Source organism: Larimichthys crocea, chromosome VIII (genome assembly GCF_000972845.2).
Source record: "Larimichthys crocea isolate SSNF chromosome VIII, L_crocea_2.0, whole genome shotgun sequence".
Taxonomy (NCBI): Eukaryota; Metazoa; Chordata; class Actinopteri; family Sciaenidae; genus Larimichthys; species Larimichthys crocea.
Genome location: NC_040018.1, coordinates 14,996,198 through 15,018,462, shown reverse-complemented (window position 1 = coordinate 15,018,462; position 22,265 = coordinate 14,996,198). Strand labels below are relative to the sequence as shown.

Below are 22,265 nucleotides of genomic sequence, written 5' to 3'. Positions count from 1 at the left end.
CCCAATCCTTTCCCATTCAAGTGGTCCACTACAGGTTTCGTATACTTAGGCCTATATATTACACCTAATTTCAATCAGTTGTTTCGCGCCAACTTTAATCCACTATTCAATTAAATTAAAAAAGACTTGGAGAGATAGAACAATCTTCCTATATCATGGCTGGACCAAATTTCACTTCTGGGCTGGATCTCCCAGATATTAAGAGATATCAATTGAGTGGCCATCTAAGATACATAGCTGATTGGATTAAAGATGATGCTTTGTCAATCTGGCTTGATATTGAGAAGTCCCTATCCAATTGTCCTCTAAAAAATCTACTTTTTATTGATAAACTGAAATGTATTAAGCTTTGCAGCAACCCAGTTACAATTAATACTGTTAGAGCATGGAGGATTGTATGGCATATGGAAGGCAGATCAGGGCTTACGTCAGTTTTCATGCCAATCGCTGATAACCTGGACTTTCTCCCAGGAACCTTGGACAGGGCTTTCAAATGCTGGACAGCTAAGGGAATTTCTTCCCTGGGTGATCTTTTTGCTGGTCCTACAATCATGACTTTCAATCAAGTTATGGAAGTTATGGAGATTTTATTGTAAAGGATACATCTCTGCTGATATGAATGTCACACAGATAGAGAAACAAGTGCTTCTTTCTCATGCCAATGCTTCCATTAGAACCTTTTATGCTGGTCTAAGGGATTGCTCAAATCTCAGTGCTCGGACGCTGGGAGTGATCTGGGAGAGGGAACTGGGTGTTGTGATAACAAGGAGATGTGGGAGGACATCTGGGATAATGCAAGGAAAACAACTGTTTGTAACCAGACAAGAGCGATGCAATTTAAGATACTATATAGAGCACATGTTGGTCCAAACCATCTCTCCAAATACAGAAATTGGTGATTTTACTCACCGTTTCTGGTCCTGTGTAAAAATACTAAAATATTGGAGTGGTGTCTTGTTTGAAAGATTTCAAACAAGACCTGGTTTCCTGGTTTTCCTCCTTCTGTGTCTTCCCAGTGATTGTGTAACTGATATATATCAGAAGAAACTGTATAATATTATGACATTTCGTCCCAGGAAAAATATTCTTCAGCACTGGATGTCATATGAGGCCCCCTCAGTGGTGGGATGGCATAGGACAATAATGGAATACATACCTCTGGACTTTCTTACCTGTCTTCTGCACTCCAAAACTAATGCCTTTGAAAGAATATGGAAACAATTTCTTGACTATATTAATGTAAATATTTCTGCTATACTGACAAGACAGCATTTGTATATTTTTTTTTTACTGTTTATTTCCGTTTTCTTTCCTGCTTGGCAGCATTCAAAGCTGAATGAGCTACTGAATAGTGTTATATCAAAGCTATTGTACCTCACAAAGGTGTGTTTCTACTGTAGAGTGTGCCTTCAGACGCTCTTGAGGTACCTGTCCTGTGATGAGTAAGCCAAGGTGAAAACCAGACTTCACTCAGCCCCCTTCAGCTCCACCAATGCTCCATGTCTTTGCCAATATATAGATCAACTGGGAGCCAACGCAGATAGGACTGTGAAGACGGTGACAAGCCATCACATTCTGAGCAATTCTTCAGAAATGTGACAGGGAGAGTACTTCCAACACGTAAAGTACAATGAAGGAATCATTTGAGCAGGAATTTAATGTTGAAAATTCGGTTAGGATCCAAAAGTGACATGAGTGAGGACCAAAAACTCTTAGTGCTGTAGTCAAAGCTCTGTCATGTCAGAGCCTAGCAGTGACCACAAGTCTCATGCAGCTGAGAGCCAGGATCACAATCGCAGTAACTCTACCATGGTAAAGTTTCACAAGTATACCCACACTGATAAAACGTTGTTCAAATATAGCATTTTCAGATGTATTGGTGCCTTTTCAGTCCACAAGAACCCAGACAAGCTTAGAAGTCGCACATTTGTAGCACCTGTGAAAAAAATATTCTGTCAGACCTCAGACTAGTAAAGGCACCAAGAACCCATACATAAGGGAAACCATATGCTTAGATATTGCTTGACAAAACCTATGCAGACCAAGTGGCAATTTCTGTGGCTGTGAAACGGCAGTGGCCAGAGCCTCACACTCTGAGCTTCAGAAACCTACAGCTGACAGCACAGATACAGAAATTATGATACTGCACGTCAAGATAAGACTTTATTGATCATGGAGGAAAGTTCATAAGCTAATCATCTTTATCTAAAGTAATTAAAGTGGGTCTCACCTTCACCAGCTGCAAGTTGAAAATGATGTACACGAGTGCATTTATAATTATATAACAACACAATGACTGAATACTTATACTTCTTGTATTTTTAGATAATTTTGTACTTTTATTTAAGTAAAATTTTAATTGCAAGACTTAGTTGTAACATTATTTCTACACTATTATTATTAAGCAAAAAGGCCCATTACCTTAGTGTAAATAATACTGAATATAAACCTAAATATATAATAAAAACACTGCCATCAAACTTTTGTCCAATGTCTTGTTTTAAAATATTGTATAATTCAAAATATATTTGAAATATTATATTTATGTAGATTTATATCATCAAGTCATCAGGTGAGTGCATTTAAGTTAATAAAAACACATTCAAATTTGCATAGATCTTTATTTTTAGTAGAATCTATAATTGACATCAATTAAATAAAAAGGAGAAAAACAAGAGCAAAAAAATCTTTAAATTACAAGAAAATTACACTGCACCATTCATATAGTACAAAAATAGGCCTTATTTTAGAGTTATGTCCCATATGAAGATAGTCATTCTTGTACATTATTCATAGGTCACAAATCTGTAAGGTACTGTGTGCAGCCACAGGCCAGGGGCCTCACGAAGAGGCAGGAGGAAGTCAACAGAGTCATCTGAAGCTGCTCCACTAACCACATCCATCCTCTCACCCCAATCCCCCTTTCCATCATCACAAAGTGTTTCATTTATACTTAAAACAAGCATGTGCACACACAGACGCACGCAGATCTGATTCAGCCCTTAAGTTAATGGAGATGGGATACATTCTACCTCCTCCCTCCACAGCTGCTGAACATACAGGGTGCCACTGCAGGTCTTCAAAAAAAAACAAAAAAAAAAACAACAACAACAAAAGGCAAAATGATAAACAAACACAAGTGAAGGGGGTCGATGGACTGTGACAACCTGAAAGCAACACATCAGAACACTAAACAGACAGCATTAAAATGATTGTCTTTGGTTATGCCAAAGATATTGCTCCTATTAACTTCATCCGACTTCATATTGATCACTTCAGACTACATCCTAAGGCAGGACTGAAGCAACATTGAGCTCCATGTTAAATAGCTGTATAAAGAAAAAGCCTCCATCAATCCCACGAGCGAGTCTGTTCTTAAAAGCCAAGAGATAATTTGCCACCGATGTAATTTTTCTTGTAACATTCCTCCCATTTCGTTGTTTTCTACATGAAAGGGCTTCATGCTTCAATGCCGGTGAAGTGGCAGCTTCATAATGACAAGCTTCTTTCCAGCACAATTAGAGAACCTCTTTTATTTTTTTGTGTGTAGTTTCCATCGCACACTTGCAGTGAAGGAGTGAGATGGCTGCTAATGGTTTTCAGCAGCAGCTCTGTGATGCTTTGGAAGCACCAGCTACTTAATGCTGCCTGCATTCCTGATTTTCTTGAACACTTGAAAGCACATACGCTCAGAGTTGATCAGTTTAAAGTTTCTAAGAGTTTTCAAGCTGTAGTGAATCCAACATCGAGCTAAGATGAATGAATCATTCTGTGTATGTGTGTGTGCTCAACGGGGCTACAGGAACTTTTTCTGAACACCCCAAGAAAGTTGCAGGAGAAACTTTATTCTTTCTGGAAACAATTAAAATGCTTTGGAAGGCAAGACGCACAATGGATAATGTTGACAAGACTGAGCATCAATTAGTCAATACTAATGGCAACAAATTGGTCTAGAATTCCACATTATAGTTCTTCTAAAAATGCAAAGCATTCAGAGTTTAAGAAAATAATTTATGGAAGCAATTTTGGCGCTGCATTAGCCCATTATCTGTTGTTTACACACTTCGCACCAAGCTGGGAAGTCAATAAGATTCTGTGGCTCAAATCTAAGGCTGGAGTTATTACATTTTTAAATTAGCACCCTCCTTAAACCGGGGCTTAATCTAAATGGCAGTAGGCACTAATGTACATTACACAAAGCGATGCAACACACACTCGTTATTCTGTAGCCACATTATCTTTGTTCCTTTAGAGGGCACTTCTCTAAATCCACGCTCTCGGGTTGGTTTCCAAACCAGTTTAATGTTTCCTGGCTGAAACTGCAGCGATAAGCCAAATGCGCTACACCTGCACCGGCCATCTGAGATGAATTAAGCTTCCTGGCTCAGTGCTGCGTTTGAGCGCCATGTGCTCTCTCTGAACACACTTTTGCAATTTAAATGACATTCAGCGCTGCATATTTATGAATAATACCTTCCAAGCAGGGTTTCCAACAAAAGTGGTTAAATTGAAATCGATTTGTTTTGTGTGTTTGTGTATCTTCTCACCCTCCAAACAAGAAAACGTATGATTGTCAGTGACAAAGAGGTCTTCACTCCTGTAGGAGCCGACCAGGTAAGAACTGAGTATGAAAGGTGAGGCAAAAAAACAAAAACAAAAAACAAACAAACACCCAGTTGATTTAGCACTTAAAAGCTGGCCAACAAGATCTATGGACAATCTGTCTACCCATTTTATTTTCAATAACTGGTTTTAAAGCCCAGGTGTACCTGCCCATGAATGCTGAACCTAAAGGCAATGCATTTTAGGAGATAGGAGTTTCAGGAGACTAGAATTTATTCAGCAGCTTTACAGTTTCTGAATTGCAATTGCTTGTTTCTTTTCTAAAAACATAAATTTGACTTACATCCCCCTAAATGGTTCCCGAGAAGTGCACCTACATATAATTTGACCTCTATAATCATTTAACAGCTCCTCTAACAGAGTATGAACCCTTGCTGAATGATATGAGAGGTAGATAAAAGGATGAGCAGCTGCAGTTTTCTATGCATGTCATCACCATGACAACCTCTCTAGCAAGCTCCACTGTTTTTTGTACTGGAAATGGAAAAAAATCATAATAATTTCAACATAGTAGAAATACGGCTACTCTGGATTAAATCATGAGATGCAACAGCCAGCCCGTGAGAAAAAAAAAAATCACTTTTAAACAATCTTCCCTAAAGGTATGATTAAAATCTCTCAGAATAAATAGTTGCTGCAGTATCATTCAGATTATAATTAATTCGCTGAAGAGATACACTAAAGAGATAATCTGAAATTCAGATTAGATGAAGACAGGAGGGTAAGTGCCGAGGCTATGATGGCATGTGAGGTCTCGAGGCAGGATTTCTCAACAGTATTCAAGACTTGAAGAAGAGAGCAAAGCCGAAGGGGGAAAAGAAACCCTCACGTCGTAGGGCAAATAAACATTATATGCAGTAAACTAACTCACAAACACCCACACACACACATTAACAAAGTACAGTCATGATATAAAGTGTGTGTTTGTAGTGCTAATGTGTAAAAAAAAAGGGTGGGGGGGAAAGCACTGATGTGTTGTTATGCGTCTGCTCTATGAAGAAATCAATCACAGGTAACTCAACACCTGCCAGCTGCTGTGAGAAGCTCTTGTGCTCAGCGGTCACATATTGTTCTGGGTCCCATCAGCACCTCGGCTGCTTCTCTCTCAGCCCGTGGGATGTGAGAACGTCAGACACAGAAACTAAATATCCCTGGAAGGCATTGTGCCTCAGGGTTGATAGACTAGCCTGTGTGTTTTTTTTTTTTTACTTCTTTAAATGTATCTCTCTTTTTTGGATGTGGTTTCAATGTGATGGATATCATTTTATAAGCGCAGAAAAATTCATAGTTTCCAAACTGGAATAAATGAAAGTCCATCTTGAATCCCAAAAGGCTGGGGGAAGCTTTGCTAGTTGTGTGACTCACAGTTTGTTCTGCCAGAGCTGAGAGCGATCTTTCCACATTATGTGAACAATAAAGTCACACTTAGATCAATAAGTGTACAGATTTTTAAAAAGACTGTATGAGAGCTTTTTTTTATTAACATATAAATCACTGTCTCATCATAAAAAGAAAAAAAGAGTGACATATTTAGAAAGCTCTCAGACAGTCTGTTGTTTCTCTAATGGTTTAGAATAATGTGTCACCTGTCAAAGTTTCCGACTATTACACTTTCTGTGCATTAAAATGCACTTTAAAAATGTGAATCACTACAGATAAGTGGTGCTTTTCTGAGCCGATTTTGGATGTTGATGTCACTAAACAATATTTTTGAGAGAATCATTGTTTCCAAATCCGATTTCATGCCTCATAATAGTATTTTTGTTATCGCATTTAAGTTAAAGTACTAAATGAGACAGGGCCAGCTTTAGCTTCTCTATAAAGGGCGCTACACTGTTTATCAGATTTACACGCTCACATTCACACAGTCACAGGCATTCAGACATGTGCACGCACACACGCATATCTCTGGTCCTCGCATTCGACAATCTCGTCTGGCTACTGCACTGAGACCGATGGAAAGAGAAAAAAAAAAGAGGAAGAAAGCAAATAATAATCATTTGTTTACTGTAACAAAAAGGAGCTGGAGGGGAAAATGGACTCTGCACAGACAGACACTGTTAGTGATTGAGGGCAAGAGGAGGGAGAGAGCCAGTTTAATAGAAATGCGCCCAAGTGTGAACAGAGCAAAGCTCGGGCCATCCCGAGAGCTCTGAGAGACAGCGGCTTCCCATCAGGTCTCCCACAGCAGAGTGGAAAACTAGATCCTGAAGTAGGACTCAAGATGAGAACTTGGTAAGACAAAGACGGAAACAGAGGGAAGAAAGATAAAACCAGAAAAGACTGAAGGGACAGTTACCACAGCCCTGAATTATCAGACAAATGTGGGGGTGAGAGGATTTGAAAGCAGAAGAGAAGGAGGGACGTGGGGAAGGCATTAAAGAGCACTTTGTGTTTTGATAAAGGCAGTCCTCTCATTGTGGACGTCAAACTCTTCGTTTTCGGAGTCTGTATTTACCTCTTCATCCCCCCACACTGTCGGGATGCCACGGTAAGACACCACCCTATTTCCCCCAAGGCTGAAGCTGCCTGCGAGGCTGCCACCAGCCTCCAGAGAGGGCAGCTTAATGAGTGCGCCTGAACGCAGCTGCAGCATTAGGAAGATGCCAGCAAAGGTGGCGATGATGGCTATGCAGCTGAGCACGGCGATGGTGATGGGCAAGCGAGAGCTCTGCTGGAGATCCGATACCTTGTTCCCCTGGCCCACCATAAAGCTGCCAGGGGACTCGCGCATGAACTGGTTCAGGTGCAGGCAGGTGCCAGAGATGACATCCAGGGAGCTATGAGGGGGGCAGGACAGGCAAGCCCGAGGGCTGAGGCTGCTGCAAGTCAGGCAGGGTGATGGGCAGGGCAGGCAGGCTGGGACGGAAGCTGGTGGTATAGAGTTTCCCACTGTGTAGTTGAGGGGCTGGGAGCCCACTGAGAAGCCTCCTGGACATTCTTTAACACAGCCCTCCTGAAAGAGGTAGTAGCCGGAGTCGCACTCTGTAACAGAGAGAAGCAAAACTGAAGTTAACAGCCACACAAACATCCTTTACCTCTTCATATGAGTCAGAACTCAAAAACAGAGAACCAGGATTCATAACCAGACAGCCATGCATCCTGAGAGTACACTTAACATAGAAAGGCACAGAGAATCTGACATTTCTGTGTTTATTCAGCCATGAGTTGTTTGGTCTAAATGTTGAGCCAAAGTTTTGAGGCAATTTTAAGTTGCCATAATCACTTTTGTTAGTGCTACTTTTGTTCACTTGAAGAAAAAAAACGATATGATAGAGTGCAAAAAAGGCAGCTGAGTGCAGCATGTTTAAGCCAACAGAATAATTTCCATATGCAGCAGGTCCAGATGCAGACCATTGCCTATAATGGCAATTAACAGACTGTGGGTGCTGGGGGTAAGAGAGCTGAAAACAAGAGCGAACAGAAGGCGGAAAATCTAATTTACTGCAGGGTCTTGTCAACTTGTTAAAAAACAAGAAAAGAAAAGAAAGTGGTAGCACCCCAAGTCAGAAATCAGTGTGTACTACAGTGACAATAACATGTGATAATCAAATGTATGATAATACAATTCAGTTCACTCTTTAATGAAATCTGTACATGATCTTGTCCGTCAGTGTGTATGTACCTCTGTCAGCCTGTAGGGGTCAGACTGACAACATGTAGCTGGACTTTATCATGAGACCTTGCCTACAGCAGTATTTGGATCAGGTAGGAGACGGCAGTATGGACATCATTAAATTTAAATGAGATTATTAAAAATTAGACCTGAGGTAAAGTTTTATTTTATCTCATCAGAAGTTAGATGTTCATTTAAAATGGATACTGATGCTAAAGCTACATGATGATGTGTTCACAGGCAGAGTTTTAATAAGATGATTGTGTGACTGCCCACAGTTTAAACAGAAAGACACACAATGCAAACGGATGCAGCTGAGCATACATAGGGATGATATTTCATCTTCTGCTTCTCACAATTTCCAGGCGACATCACATTTCGCATCTCGACATGACTCAGAAATTACACAACCCATCCTCCGAGCTATTATGTCAGTAACTTCCTGTGAGGAACAAACCAGGGACAGGATATACCAGTCTTACCGATGCATATCTGCCTCAGGTCCAAAGTCTTACAGTTGCCATTGCCAGGCTGAGACTTGTCAGAGGAGCTGGAAGATGTTGAGCCAGTGCCATACAGAACCAAGACGAACTGGGTCAGAGTGCCTGAGTGGAGAGATAGAGAGAGAGATAAAAAAGTTAATTTAACCCAAGAAGAAAAGTAGGCCTGTCAAAAACAGTAAGGCACTCCCTAGGGTGGATTTGGTAAATGTATCCACTTCTCATTGTAGACGCTTAGATTTTCTGCATAAAGTGACAGAAAATGACTCCTTGGAATGTGTCACAATTTAAAAGACAGCATGCTTTCCCTCTTTGCCTAATAAGAGCATTATAAAGTGCAGATCTCTGAAGAATCTTTCAAGTGTCTGGGCCTTGTAAGAGGTTACACTTTAGTGAATCACTCCTTACTGAGGAGGGAAAGGTGAGACATTTATCTACATCTGTTTTCTGCGGTTTTCTTGGCTTCTGCATACTGTGTTGTGGGTGGACCTGCTATGTCCAGATTCAGATGGTTGTTGGTGGATGATCGAAGGGCAAACAACAAGAGCGAAGTATTCATTTCACTGCTTGATCGTGCTCCCTGCTATAAGAAAACAGATTGCTGCACAGCTACGGAGAGTCAGCTCCAGAGCTCCTATAAACAGAACAAGGGCGCAGGAACTTTGGAGACAGGAGTCACGTGATCCTAACCTCCTGGTGCTGAACCATTAACTCTCAAACCAAACTCTAGATTTAACAGATTAATACGTTTAATACATTAACATTCACGTGAGGAGACTGGAATGCCTCCAGTTTAAATCCATCTGAAGACTTGAATGGCATGTCTCCCCTCTGTGCTTCTACTGTCACTATTAAATAAACTAAATTATATGTATATAAAAAAAAAACACTTTAAAATAGTGCTGAAACAATTAGCCGATTAATATGATTAAAACATTTGCTTCCAATAAATATATGGTTCAATATTTTTTAAGTTTTCATCATAATATTGCCATTATCGTCTTATTTCTAACTACATTCAGGCCTGTGGGTGTTTTCTTTTAAGACAAGGTTTTGTAGGTTTGATTTTATGTTTGTGTTTGAATTATTTTGTTGCCACTGTTACAGAGGATAAAATGATAAGTCAACTGACTGAAAATTAATTGAGAACAATTTGATTTAACCATTAAAATTGTTGATCCAGCAATAGCACCATATTTTATGGTTCCAGCTCCTCAAATATGAGGAATATTTTTTCTAGGGTGTTTTTGTTCAATATGTTTTAAATTGAATTGTCAGTAAAGACAAAACAAGTAACATGAAGATGGACTGGACGGGCATCTTTTACCGTTTTTTGACACTTTACTGACAAAACAATATTTCAACAAAGTAACCAGCAGATTATTCAACAATCAAAATAATCATTAGTTGCAGGAAAACACTGACATTTAGATGAAAACACAAGCCTGCAGGAAAATCGTTCATTTCTTGAATCTCACAGATTGAAGAAAAAGTATTACCATAGTCACTGGCACCAGCCACATTCTCGATCTCCAATGTCCACGCCCCGTTGGGGTTCTCATCCCAGGAGTGGGTGGTCATGAAAGCCCAGTCATTAAAACCCTCTGATGAGTAATCATGAGGCCTGCAGGAGAACAACAAGCAGGAGTGTCAACTATTTCTGTTTACCAACTTACCAACACCAACTATCTGTGTGTGTGTGTTTGTACCTGGGGTGGAGCAGCGTGGAGCGTGTGCCGGCAGGACTAATCAGGTGAATAGCCAGGTTTCCTCTCCGGTTGTAGGACAGGGTGAGCCGGGCCTGGACATGCTCTAATGAGGTCACATGACTGTCTGTCCCGAAGCAGGCGTCCACACTCTTGTTAATCGATAAATGGCTGCCAATGTTCCTGTCAAACACGAGAAACGGCGTGCAAAGAAGATGCATTAAGACAGGTTGTAGGTTGTGTACTGCTGAAATCATTACTGACTTGTTCTGAGCTTGGGATAAGCTACCCTCCAGATAACTGTGTGATTTTGCTCCCAGCCATTCTGCGAGCCTGCAAAGGGCGAAGAGTTTGTGGCCTTCAACAGGATTAATGTTGCACAACCTGTAGCACCAGTGTCCTCTGTGCAAGTAAAGCACCCACCTCTTTTTATTCCCCCCTAAATCCGCTTAGGAGATTACATGCATCCACAACAATTCTGAGGAGGAGGAGGAAGGCGCAGAGGTTTTAGTTACACTGAGGTGCTGAAATTATAGACAAGATGTAGTGTGATCACTAAATAGTCTCTCCACGTTCAGTCTGTTAAATGTTTCATGATGCATTACTACATTAACACGCTTGACCTTTGCACCACCATCACATGGGAAGAAAAAATTCTATATGCCAACAAATTATACAGTCAATGTCCACTAATATGACAGCACTTCAGTACTGACATATTGGCTATTGTAAAATGTATTTTTGAGATACTTCTAGACAGAGCCAGAAAGGAAAATGGAAATTTGTACAAATGGCTGCTGAAGTTGATTTATCACTACAAGTTGACTGCTGCGGCACAGGTGTCTGATTTAAAACAAAATTTGTGGCACTATTGTGGCATCTGTTTTTACAAGCACGCGCAGAACAGACAGAAGGAGGGATGTGCTACACACCTATAAAACAACAATCTGCTATTCAGTCAGTCACAGTGAAAAATCAAGTGATCAACATAGAGAGATCAAAACTCTGGTAAACACTATTTCTGAAAATTAAAAATATACCCGTGAAATAACAAGCATCAACAAAACACAAAAGACCAACACTGCACTAACAGCATTGTTTTATTTTTTTGTTGCTTTCTGCTCTTTCCCTGGCACTTAGCAGCTTCCAGCAGATCCTGAGAGACACAAATGTGTATTTTTAGCCAGTTGTATAAAGCTTTTTCAGAACCACCCAAAAAAATATTCTTGGAGGCAGTCAAACCTGTAGAACTGGCATCCATTTTGAGAAAGGACAGGGTTTTTCTAAAGCATGAATCACTTTTTGAAGAGCCATGTCAGAGCTTGCATCTCATGCTGTAGTTCAGTTTGGCATAATACAACATTTTGCAGTCCTGATGGTAATTTGTAATAAGTTTGGTAAATCCCCTTTAAGTCTCAGAGCGAAGTGTACACACACATCTCAGGGTCACATTCAGAGATGAAACAATCTCTCTGATACCCATTTGAACCAAAGCCTGCATTCTGTATATTATTTAGTTAGACGTGTGTTTAGAGAAGCCTTTTTGCAAAGCATTCATGCTTTATGGCACAATCCATTTTCCAAATGTAAACACAAGGTTAGGTCCGCTGATATGATTCAAAAAAACGATCTGCAAATGCCAGTCACTGAAATCCATAAACAAATCTTCAGAATAACACTAAACACAAGTACAAGTTGATGACAAAAAGTAACTGCCCATAATCGAGCTGTATCTATGTTGTACGGCGTTTCCTGAAAATGTGTCATGTCATGAGCAAACCGTTGCGTTTCTGATGTAATCACTGGATATAATTGACAGTGAGAAAGACACTTAACACCTACCTGCTGACTTATTCCAAGTCGCCCTGTATAAGTGAGTCGGCTAAATGCCTAAAATGTAAATTGAATAACCTGCCTTGACTGCTGCTCCCAGACGCTCAAACCATCTGCTCTGAGCATCTTATAGCTGCGGTAAAAGAGAAAGAAACCTCAAACCCGGCGAGAGAAGTGACAGGAAGCGCATAATGAAGAGAAGCTGTCAGCCTGTGTTTAGATGGTGACACCAGGAAAAAGGGGGAAGAAAATGGCTGAGGAGAAATATTGAGTCTCAACAGTGAAAGGGACACGAGTTGACAAATTACTATTTCTCTTTTAAATGGTCTCTCTCGAGCTGAGCTGAGTGCCTGAGTACACACGACGCAGAGCGTCTCGACAGGCGCCCAGAGTCGAGCTGAAGATGAAGATACAACATGTCGCGGCAGCAAAATGTGATAGCTCAGTCATACGTAAGCATCTCCTTCACAAACGGCAACCTCCACGGGTGTGAAATGAAGCCCAAACAAAAGTGTCAAAAACGGCAGCGTCGCAAATGCCCACTTGAGGCTGGCTACAGAACAAGTCGGTTTCCATGTCAAAAGCTGAACTTCACAGCAGAAATAAACTTTTTTACAGCCTGGTACAAAAAACAGTTTTAGTCTCTATAACTAATTTCCCTGCTTGTGACAACTGTACAGAGTCTGAATTTTTCTCACCCATTCAAATTATATTAATGCCTAAAGTTATGCATAATTAAGAGTGTGGCTACTTTAATTGACAGGTGGGTCCTGTCACAGGTGGCTGGTTTCAGCAACCAGGCTTCATTCAGCTCCACCTCAAGTCCACCCACGCTCCTCGTCTTTGTCAATTTTTGGATTAGCCAGCCAGCAGAGACAGGACTGCCAAGATGGTGACAACCACAGCCAACACACTTCACACACTTCTCAACAGCTCCTCAGAAAGCTGTGTGGGTGACGTCACAGACACTATGTCCATTTTTATATAGTCTGTGTTCTGCTGCTCTCACTGTGCTGCTGAATCACAGGCTGAGTTTACATTAGTGTACAGAAGCATGGATATTTTATTTTACTGTGTTTGATTTGCTACTGCCATCTTAGCGAGGACACCATTGATCACGATTTCGGCTTCTCACGATCATGAAAACACTGTAATCAAAGAAAAACGATTAATGTGCCGCCGCACGGCGTGTATGCAAATTACTGCGCTGTAAACGCACAGTGAACGCACCTTTGTCGCCTGCAGCTGCAGCAGTGAGTTTGTGGATCAGTTGTGCTTTTACATTGTGTTTTTACACTGGTATCGCTATTATTCGATCACTGAAGCCAGACGAAGCAGGGAGAACAGTCTGAGTGTATGTAGACTGGGGATTTATTTTTATTTATTGTTTTTAAATTGCTATTTTTTTATTATTATTTATATATCGTATTTTACTCGTATTTTTACTCGTTATTAATTTATTACTGGTTGTTTTTCTAAAAGTTATATTTAAAGTTTGGTTTTGGTGGCGCAATAAACACTTTTTTTGAAATAAATGAATAATCGTGTTTATTAATCGTGATTTCAATATCAATCAAAATAATCGTGATTATTATTTTTTCCATAATCGTCCAGCCCTACTTTGTAAAGCTGCAAATATCATGACGTCATGACATTAAACCATCTGAGATATCCCAGATAACTAAAGATTTTGTATTTGACACACATGAAACAATTATGGTGAAAGATGAGCTTTGCTGCGTTACAATAATGTCAGCTTGTCACTCAAGTGAAGCAGGAGGAGGCACCTTGAGTGAACGCAACAATATTAATTCTACAGTGTAGTTTAGGATTATACTACGTGGACTGCATTAAAATTAATGTGAACAAATTACTTGTTAGCTCTAATTAGTTTTAAGCATGACAGCTGTAATATGTGTAGACACTTGTAATCATGGTGTTGAGATAAATTCAGTGAGCTGTGTGTGTATATGCGTGTGTGTGTCTCAGTGTAGTATACTAACCTTGGCTCACTGACCATGGTGATCACACATTTCCGCTGCGGCCCCACACTGGTCCACGTCTTTGCCAGTTCTACAATTGCACTGGCATCAAGTAGACCATATCCATATGAATGGCTGACTGCAGAGACCAAGAGAGAAAAGAGGAAACGCATGAATGTCGACCTGCTGAGAGCAGCATCTTCACTCTCCCAGCTCCAGCTTTACAGACCAGCGACACAGCGTGTATTGCATTTTAAGCTTTCACACAACTGCTCTATCCGGGGGGATTTCTGTCTTTAATGACTTGGTTTATTCCATGCATAACAAAATGACGAGGCTCAGAGGCGTCTGAAAAATGCAGAGGGCGGAGGAGAACTTGGAAAGAGTTGCTGTACCTTTGCGTCCAACCCCATTGGTTCTCCAGTCATTGGTGAGCAGGTGGGCTGGGTGAGAAGTTCGTACAACCAGATGTTGCATGTCCCTCCAGGTCAGGTTTTTACTGGAGCAAATGTATGGCAAGCACACGCAGAGACACACACAGCCACATAAAAAAGAGGAGAGAGAAACACACAGGGACACACACATGGTAAGACTCGTAAAAATCAAGTTGAGGCACTCAAACAGATCAAACACACGCACCTGATAAAACCTCCTACACTTCAGTTAAATACAGAATACAATGAAGTACCCATCACATACTTTCCTGAATTACAGTAAAACTTCAGTCAACGTGTGTTTGAACTCTCTCCATGCCCTTCGGCAAAATGTATAACAAAGGGAAAATCTGAAAAAGTGATTATCCTGCCTGCAGCCATGCAGGGTTGAATGAACAAGGCAGTAAAAAGGGTTACTGCAGGTCATGTATTATGTTTATTATTGTGGATTTAATAAAATAAAACGCACACTATCTCATAACTTTGTTCAATCGCTTTCTCATCAAATCCCTTCCTAATTGCAGTCTTTTTCTCTCACCCAACTCTGTTTTGCCACAAGACTAATTACTCATGTTCAGAACTGTTCGGATGTTCGTGTTTGTCCCTCCATTAGTGCTGCCTGACTGGATAAAAGTGATTAGTGCTTACATCAAATTGTGCCGATTTTGTTAATGCACTGCAAAAATCGATCAGGCAGAAGGGTTAAAAAGTAATTCATAAAATGGGATAATCGAGCAGAATTGATGCATGAACGCGAAGCACCGGCGGCTAAAGCCTGATTTAGTACAAGAGTGTTAAATTTATAATCTGCAAAAAGTCTGTGCAAAAATAATATTTTACCTGTTGCTACTAAATGACCAATTTGCAGTTAGGAAACGTTGTACCACATGCTAGAAACTGATAACAGTGGTCCATTAATTCAAACTACTTCCTGGATATTTTCGTGTACATGCAGGTTGTGAAAATGTCCAATCTTCCTCTAGAATAATTACTGGACAAAACTAATGATGACTTTGTTTTCTATTCCATTGGATTAAATTATTTGAATCATCAAAAGTCAACGAAAAATGTACACGTAGAGGAGGTTAGAATGATGGCATACAACTTGGTAAGACTCATAAAAATGAATGGGATAAGGACTTACTTGGCCTCAAGGGCGAGGGCGATGATCCCGGCTGCCAGCGGGGCGGAGGCAGAGGTGCCTGTATGGGAGTCTGTGCATTTTGATTTCAGGTCTGTAGTCACCTAAGGAAGATGAACATGGCGGTGTTTAAACTGACAGCTATTCTCGAAACATTTGCTTAAAGCTATTCTTCTAATATCAGTTTTAAAAATTTGGTCCATCCTCCATACACCTACACTTTTTACTAGAACTGAATTATTTTAAATAAATTCATAAGATATTTAAACTCTTGTCATCCAATAACTTTCCTCAATCCTTCTCTTACTGTTTCATATGTATTTGCTGGAGGCAAAAATCGCTTAATGGTTAAAGAAGCAGAAAGTTGTGAGTGGAAAAAGTCCTCAGCATGACTCCCTGGACCAGCCAGAAAATCAAAGCATGGAAATGGTATAACTTCAGCTCACCCTCTCTCAACATCTAGCAGTGAGGTGTCTTTGAGTGAGACTCTTTTAAGATCAACTATTCCAGTAGAGATTTCCTCAGTGACCGACAGAAGAGGGCTGTGGTTGTACTAGGAGGCTTGCAACAGTGGATTTCTGCAGCTGTATCAATAGACAGCAAGCTGGTGCAAAACCGGCATGTTTGTACTCAGGAAAACCATCTCTGGAAGGTTACAAAACACTGCCTGGTGAAAAACCTCCTGGTCACCCACAGTATAATCCTAACAGGGAGGCCAATCTGTGTCACTGAGTAAGACTTTGAGAATAAAAAAAATGTGCTCCATGTGCTGCCCAATGCAGAGCCTCCAGACACAGATCTTTAAACGAACTAAACAGAATAATAAATGCTTGGGGAGAACTGACTGTAATGGTCTGATTAAGCATTCAAGGGCTTCCCATATCCTCTACTTCAAACTGAAAGAGAGGGATCATATGAATGTAATAAAAAAATAAAAAAATAAAAATAAAAAGATATTCGCGCTCCAGCATAACACCCAAGGTGCCACCCTCTCTCTACTACTCCATCTCTTCATTCAATGGTTCATGAGTGACAGCACAATTAAATGAGTACAGCACTGAAGCATTACAGGACCAGCCACATGTCACAGAGATGTCATAAGCTGTCTGTCCAGGTGGTCTGGCAGCTAGATGCTATGCTGGAGAAAGAAAGACTGTGTGTGTGTGCGTGCATGTGTGATTTTGTGTTTCTGAGAAGAATATTAAGTAGCAACAGATGGAGTTTCAGCCGTTCACAATTTGTTATAATTTTAATGGCCCAAGATGGGATGAATGGAGAAGAAGTCGTGCTGTGGTTCAGAACACGGGTCCTGAAAAAGCTGATCTGAATGTTACAGATGATAAAATTACTCCATTAACCACCTATAAAAGTCAAAATCAACTATTTTGATAATCCAATGAGTTATGTTTCAAAGCAAATGGCAAAAATAAATTAATTAATAAAAACAGGTTTTCTTACACTTCTGTGATAGCAAGCAGCATCTTTTGGTTTTAGACTGATGATTTTCTGACTATTTATCTATTTATTAAGAAAATAATTGGTGGATTAATCAGTAATTAAAGGTATGTATGTAATGTATGTACAAATTATAAATGTATCTGGTATGCAGTGGGATTAAGAGTAATTTCTAAAGGGTTTAGAAATATGCAAAAAAAAGAAAAAAGGTAAATTATCAGATTCTCATCTATGCTAAGACATTTGGCATTTTATCATCAACACTGCTCATTAACTGCAGGAGTTACTGGTAAAAATTAAAATACTGATTGATTCGGTCAAATGTTTAGTATCTGCAATATACAAACCACAAACTTAAACATATTTAACGGTTTCACACTGCTGTACTCAAACTGATCCAGAGCTGGAAAACATAGAAATGAACAAGCAAAGGCAGCCAAGATGAAAAAAGGAAGCGTACGTGGATGTAAAGAATAAAGGTTTCAAGAAAAGGAGAAAAAAATAAAAATCTGCATTGCAAATGTTTTATGGGGAAGGAAATGAATTCAACATGTTTGTTAGATCTCATGGATACACACTGTGTTTTGGCGAGCCAACGCTAAATGTAAACTTTTGTTGGTTTACAAGAAAATTCCTCAGGGCACCTTTAACAAATCAAAACAGTTGTTGCTAAATCAACTAATCAATTCAGCACTAAGTTATGTTAATTAATGTAAAATATCAGAAAGTTGAATGTAATGTGTTGCTGTAAGAAAAGAAAAAAACACTAAGAGAGGAGAAGGAGGAGAGAAAAGTCATCGTATGCAGCCAAAACTTACTATCTGTTTCTCGTTGAGGTTCCCCGAGCTGTAGGTGGTGGCGAGGGTGGAGGAGCAGGCCTCGCTGTACCAGGGGACATTGCCGTTCTGGGTGGAGCTGCTGATGGATAGGGTGTAAATGCTGTTGGTGTAGCCGTCGCAGTTACAGCTGTCCTTCTCCCTTCCTCCATTCCCAGAAGCCCACACAAAGATGGAGCCTAAACCACCACGACCCTGGGGAACACACAGTACATTCAGACAGAGCGAAAAAGACAATCACGACACAGAGCCATGCTATTGGTCACTGGATCAAAATCTCATTCAATCTTTAATAGGAATCCCAATCATAGGAGAGCAAATTAATTCCAGTGCTCATTTGAAAAAGGGCCCATTAAAAAGCAGCATACATCACAGAGGCCGCGCTGGTCACTCAGTAAATTAAAGAGAGCTAAATATCACATGACAGCAATGCAATACAAAAAGGCACTATACGACAACAGCTCATTGTGATAAATCATCCAACCTCTCAGCCTTTGAAGTGCAATAATTTTCATCTAAGAGCCGCCTTATTGTATTGAGTGGAACTGTCTCTTTCTCTGCATTGATCAAACCCAGCTACGCACCACCCACACCACCATCTGACAGTGCTGTCACTGTGGCAATTATCTTAGTAGTCAGTGTCAGCGGTTCCAATCATCTTTATGGTTCATGCCTTGAATCCTGCCGCTCTATAATAAGAGTCAGAGTTAGCCAGATGGATGTGTTTATTTACTGAGTCCAGATGTGAGAGCCTGCAGTGTGATCTGTATTCTTATTAATCTGCTGACTTGTTAATTTTACATATCATTTTACACCGTCCCATGAATAAAAACAAGAGCTGCTATCAACATCAACAGGACTGGATAATATTCAGATTTCCATGTTGTTAGATACTGACAAGCTAGTTTTTACATTACACAAGCATTTTTACTTTTATATGAATGCCCTCCGAGGCAAATGTACTTTGTGACAAATAAAATCTGATTTGATTTGATTGTTAGAAATGTGTTTTGAATAGAAATTCTTGTCAAGTCATTTAAAACCTTAAGTAATTGTTTAAAAAACAAACAAACAAAAAAAAAACAAGCACCATGATTTTTTAATCAAAACACTTCAAATTTGAAGAGACTTCATGCTGAATCACTGAAAGGGTTGAGAGATAAAAGATGAGCTCGCACTTTAAAACGCATCCGTCAATTAACAGTAAATATAAATATTTTTAAACTTTTCAACTTCTTGTGAATGCCGCTTCTATTCCTAAGATTTTCTCCCTGGCGACCTTCCCTTCCCATACCTAATTGTCAGGGTCAAAAACTGCTTTGTTCTTCTTGCTTGTGTCCTCTCATGCTTGAACAGTTCAATTACTGACTGCTGAAAGGAAGCCACACACAGGCAGTAAATCATTTCTATCTCACATAAACGCTCACAAACAAACACGTACACACACACACACACACACACCTCTGTAACTCCACGCAAAAAGGCTTCTTTGGCGAGTTTGGCAGGTCCATCGACAGTTTTACCATCATCCTCTGGGCCCCAGCTGGCACTGTAGACGTCGATGTGTTGGGGATTCAGACTGAGAGACTGGGCCTCCACCATGTCAGTCACCTCACCGTCCAGCATACGCACACCTGCACCCACAAAAAGAGACAAGGCTGAAACATGTGCTGAAGGTGGTGACCTTCCAGAATCTCATTCCTCAGCTCAGCGCTTTAGTTAATGGTGATGTAGCTCAAGTAGATTGCCTTGACTCACAGTGTGCTCATGTTCAACCATGTTTAACACGTATAAGAACAAAGCAACGCTGTGGTGTTGTTTGATTTGCATATTTACATGCTTGTTTTCAATGCAGCACCTTGTCTTTATGTATATGTAGTAGTGATGCACGTGCTGCTGGAGTTTTGTTATTTGTAAATCCACTGTGATGTTCTTATGGACTGCACAAATCAACACCATCTCTATTGATTTGCTTTGACGCTTGAGCTGGCTTGAAAAAAAAAAACTAAAAACGAAGAAATGTAATGAGATCAATTGCATTATGGCTGAACTGCCTCCTCAAGTGTGAAGTATAATTCTGAGACTGAAAATTCAGAGAAAGAGCATTAAATCGCCTTCCCTTACATGTGAGGATGAATCAGTGCAACCGTGTGAGTGTAAATTGAATCAAAGTCGCTCTTATTTTTAGAGAACTCAGCACATGTTTAACGGCAGGTTCCAGCTCAGGCTTATTTATAAAAAGGCATTTAAAGTAATCAGTGAAGAGCTGCACCTGAGGATTTAGCACTCACAGAACAATGCAGGAAAGGCATACAAGGCAGTCTGGTGTTTGTCCTAACCAATTATATCTGCTTTAAGGTCAGAGGGTTCAGATGTCTGTTTCGGTCTCAACAATCCGCAACAGAAAAGTGGTGAGAAATCAAAGATACCTCAAAAACAAACTAATTTCCCCCTTTGATGCATTGCAGGTCAGGTTGCTCCATGCTGCTCTATATAGGTTAAAGCAACCAAGCCCCGACTCTTTGAAGTCCTCCAAAAGCATCAAACAGGCACTGAACTGCTAGTGTTTCCATGGCAGCCTGTCGCTCTGTGAGAAGGCCATGTGAATCACTGAGGAGACTCGAGAATCTCCCGTCTCCATCCCAAAATATCTATCCCAAAAACCAGAGAGCAAGGTTGATAATACATAAGGGCTGACGTACAATCATAGTAGTGTACTGTCTTATATAGATATAGTGCAGCCTTAATTGAAGGAATAATTTCACGATAGTTAAAGATGTTTTTTTCCCCCGGTTCACTGAAGAACTAGCTTTTACCCAGAAAAACTTATAGATATGGGAAGATCTATAAGATATACTTTATTAATCCCACGAACGGGGAAATTCTTTTTACACTCCATTTTATTTACATGCATTTTAACCCAGATACACACACATGGCAGTACATGCAATTTTGGAGAGAGATGGTGGAGTGATGGGCAGCCCCCCTGAGAAGCACCCAGCGAGCAGTTGGGGGGGCCGGTGCCTTGCTCAAGGGCACCTCGGCAGTGCCCAGGAGGTGAACTGGCACCTCTCCAGCTACCAGTCCACCTTCCATATTTGGTTCATGCGGGACTTGAACCGGCCACCCTCCGGTTCCCAAGCCAAGTCCCAATGGACTGAGCTACTGCCGCCCCAATGTCAGCCAATATATTGTATGTTTGAAATACCATGAAAATATTTCACAGGACAGACTCCTGGCTGAATACTGATCTGGAGTAAAGCAGGTGGGGCGGGGCATGTGAGGAGTCGCTGAAGCTTTTGCACTGCTCCCTCTGCACTCTGCCGTTCCAATATATTCTCACTGGAACATCAAAATGAATAAGCTGGCCCTGCTGTTCTGGATATAAAATGACAGTCTGAGTTTCTTGCCTTTTGATTCTGACGTTTAGAAGAATGCCATTTGTCTGTGAGGCTTCACATTGTTTAGAGTTATTATTGTGACTTGCAGAGCCTGGATACTGCCATTTCTGCTCTCTGTGCACTGTGTGCATCAGTGTAATGTTCAATGGTATGTCTTTGACAAAATTTCATACTTGGACTTGCACATTTCGTATAGCTAGCAGTACCAGGAGTAAATCACAAAAGACACAAAAGCACACTTCTTTCTCTTGTCTCACTTTATCCTACCTTCACAGTGATCTAAGGAGGAGAGCAAACACAAACACGCTCAAGGATTTTCTGAAGCTTCTGGATTTTATTTTAGTTTGTCTAGTTTCTGATTGTACTGATGGAAAAGAATGGTGGATAAAAGCACATGTGTACATTATCCGCCTCCAGCTCCACCTACATGACCACACAGAACCCACTTGTTATGTTAGAAAAGCTGAATGCCATGTGGTATATTCCCACTTGCCATCTGGAATGATCATAAAGAGTAGAGTTATGGTACTATTCTGACAGGGTTCAAATTTTATGACAGCAGGATGTAGGCAGGAGGCTATCGAGTTAAGCAAAGAGATAATAAGATAGAGCACGCACCAGGATAAAGACCCTCCTACAGTTAAAAGAACTACACGCCATAATATTACATCCTGGAACATCCTAAGCACATGAACAAGAAATAAGCAATCACAAATATAAAACACATGTGCACATGCA

The 22,265-nt window shown here is 40.4% G+C and overlaps 1 protein-coding gene across 4 annotated transcripts in view; it reads right to left on the bottom strand.

Annotated features, from left to right (window-relative positions):
- Window positions 1-2,601: 2,601 nt before the first annotated feature.
- Window positions 2,602-22,265, bottom strand: part of furina (furin (paired basic amino acid cleaving enzyme) a) — a 75,717-nt gene continuing 56,053 nt past the window's right edge. For all 4 annotated transcript variants that reach the window (XM_010741385.3, XM_010741369.3, XM_010741394.3 and 1 more), the window contains exons 8-16: window positions 19,588-19,760; window positions 18,109-18,321; window positions 15,839-15,939; window positions 14,656-14,759; window positions 14,282-14,399; window positions 10,449-10,628; window positions 10,239-10,363; window positions 8,722-8,844; window positions 2,602-7,608 (exon numbers count right to left, since the gene is read on the bottom strand). In XM_010741385.3, coding sequence (XP_010739687.1) covers window positions 7,001-7,608; window positions 8,722-8,844; window positions 10,239-10,363; window positions 10,449-10,628; window positions 14,282-14,399; window positions 14,656-14,759; window positions 15,839-15,939; window positions 18,109-18,321; window positions 19,588-19,760 — 1,745 coding nt within the window. In that variant the 3' untranslated portion in view covers window positions 2,602-7,000. The remainder of the gene's footprint in view (window positions 7,609-8,721; window positions 8,845-10,238; window positions 10,364-10,448; window positions 10,629-14,281; window positions 14,400-14,655; window positions 14,760-15,838; window positions 15,940-18,108; window positions 18,322-19,587; window positions 19,761-22,265) is intronic.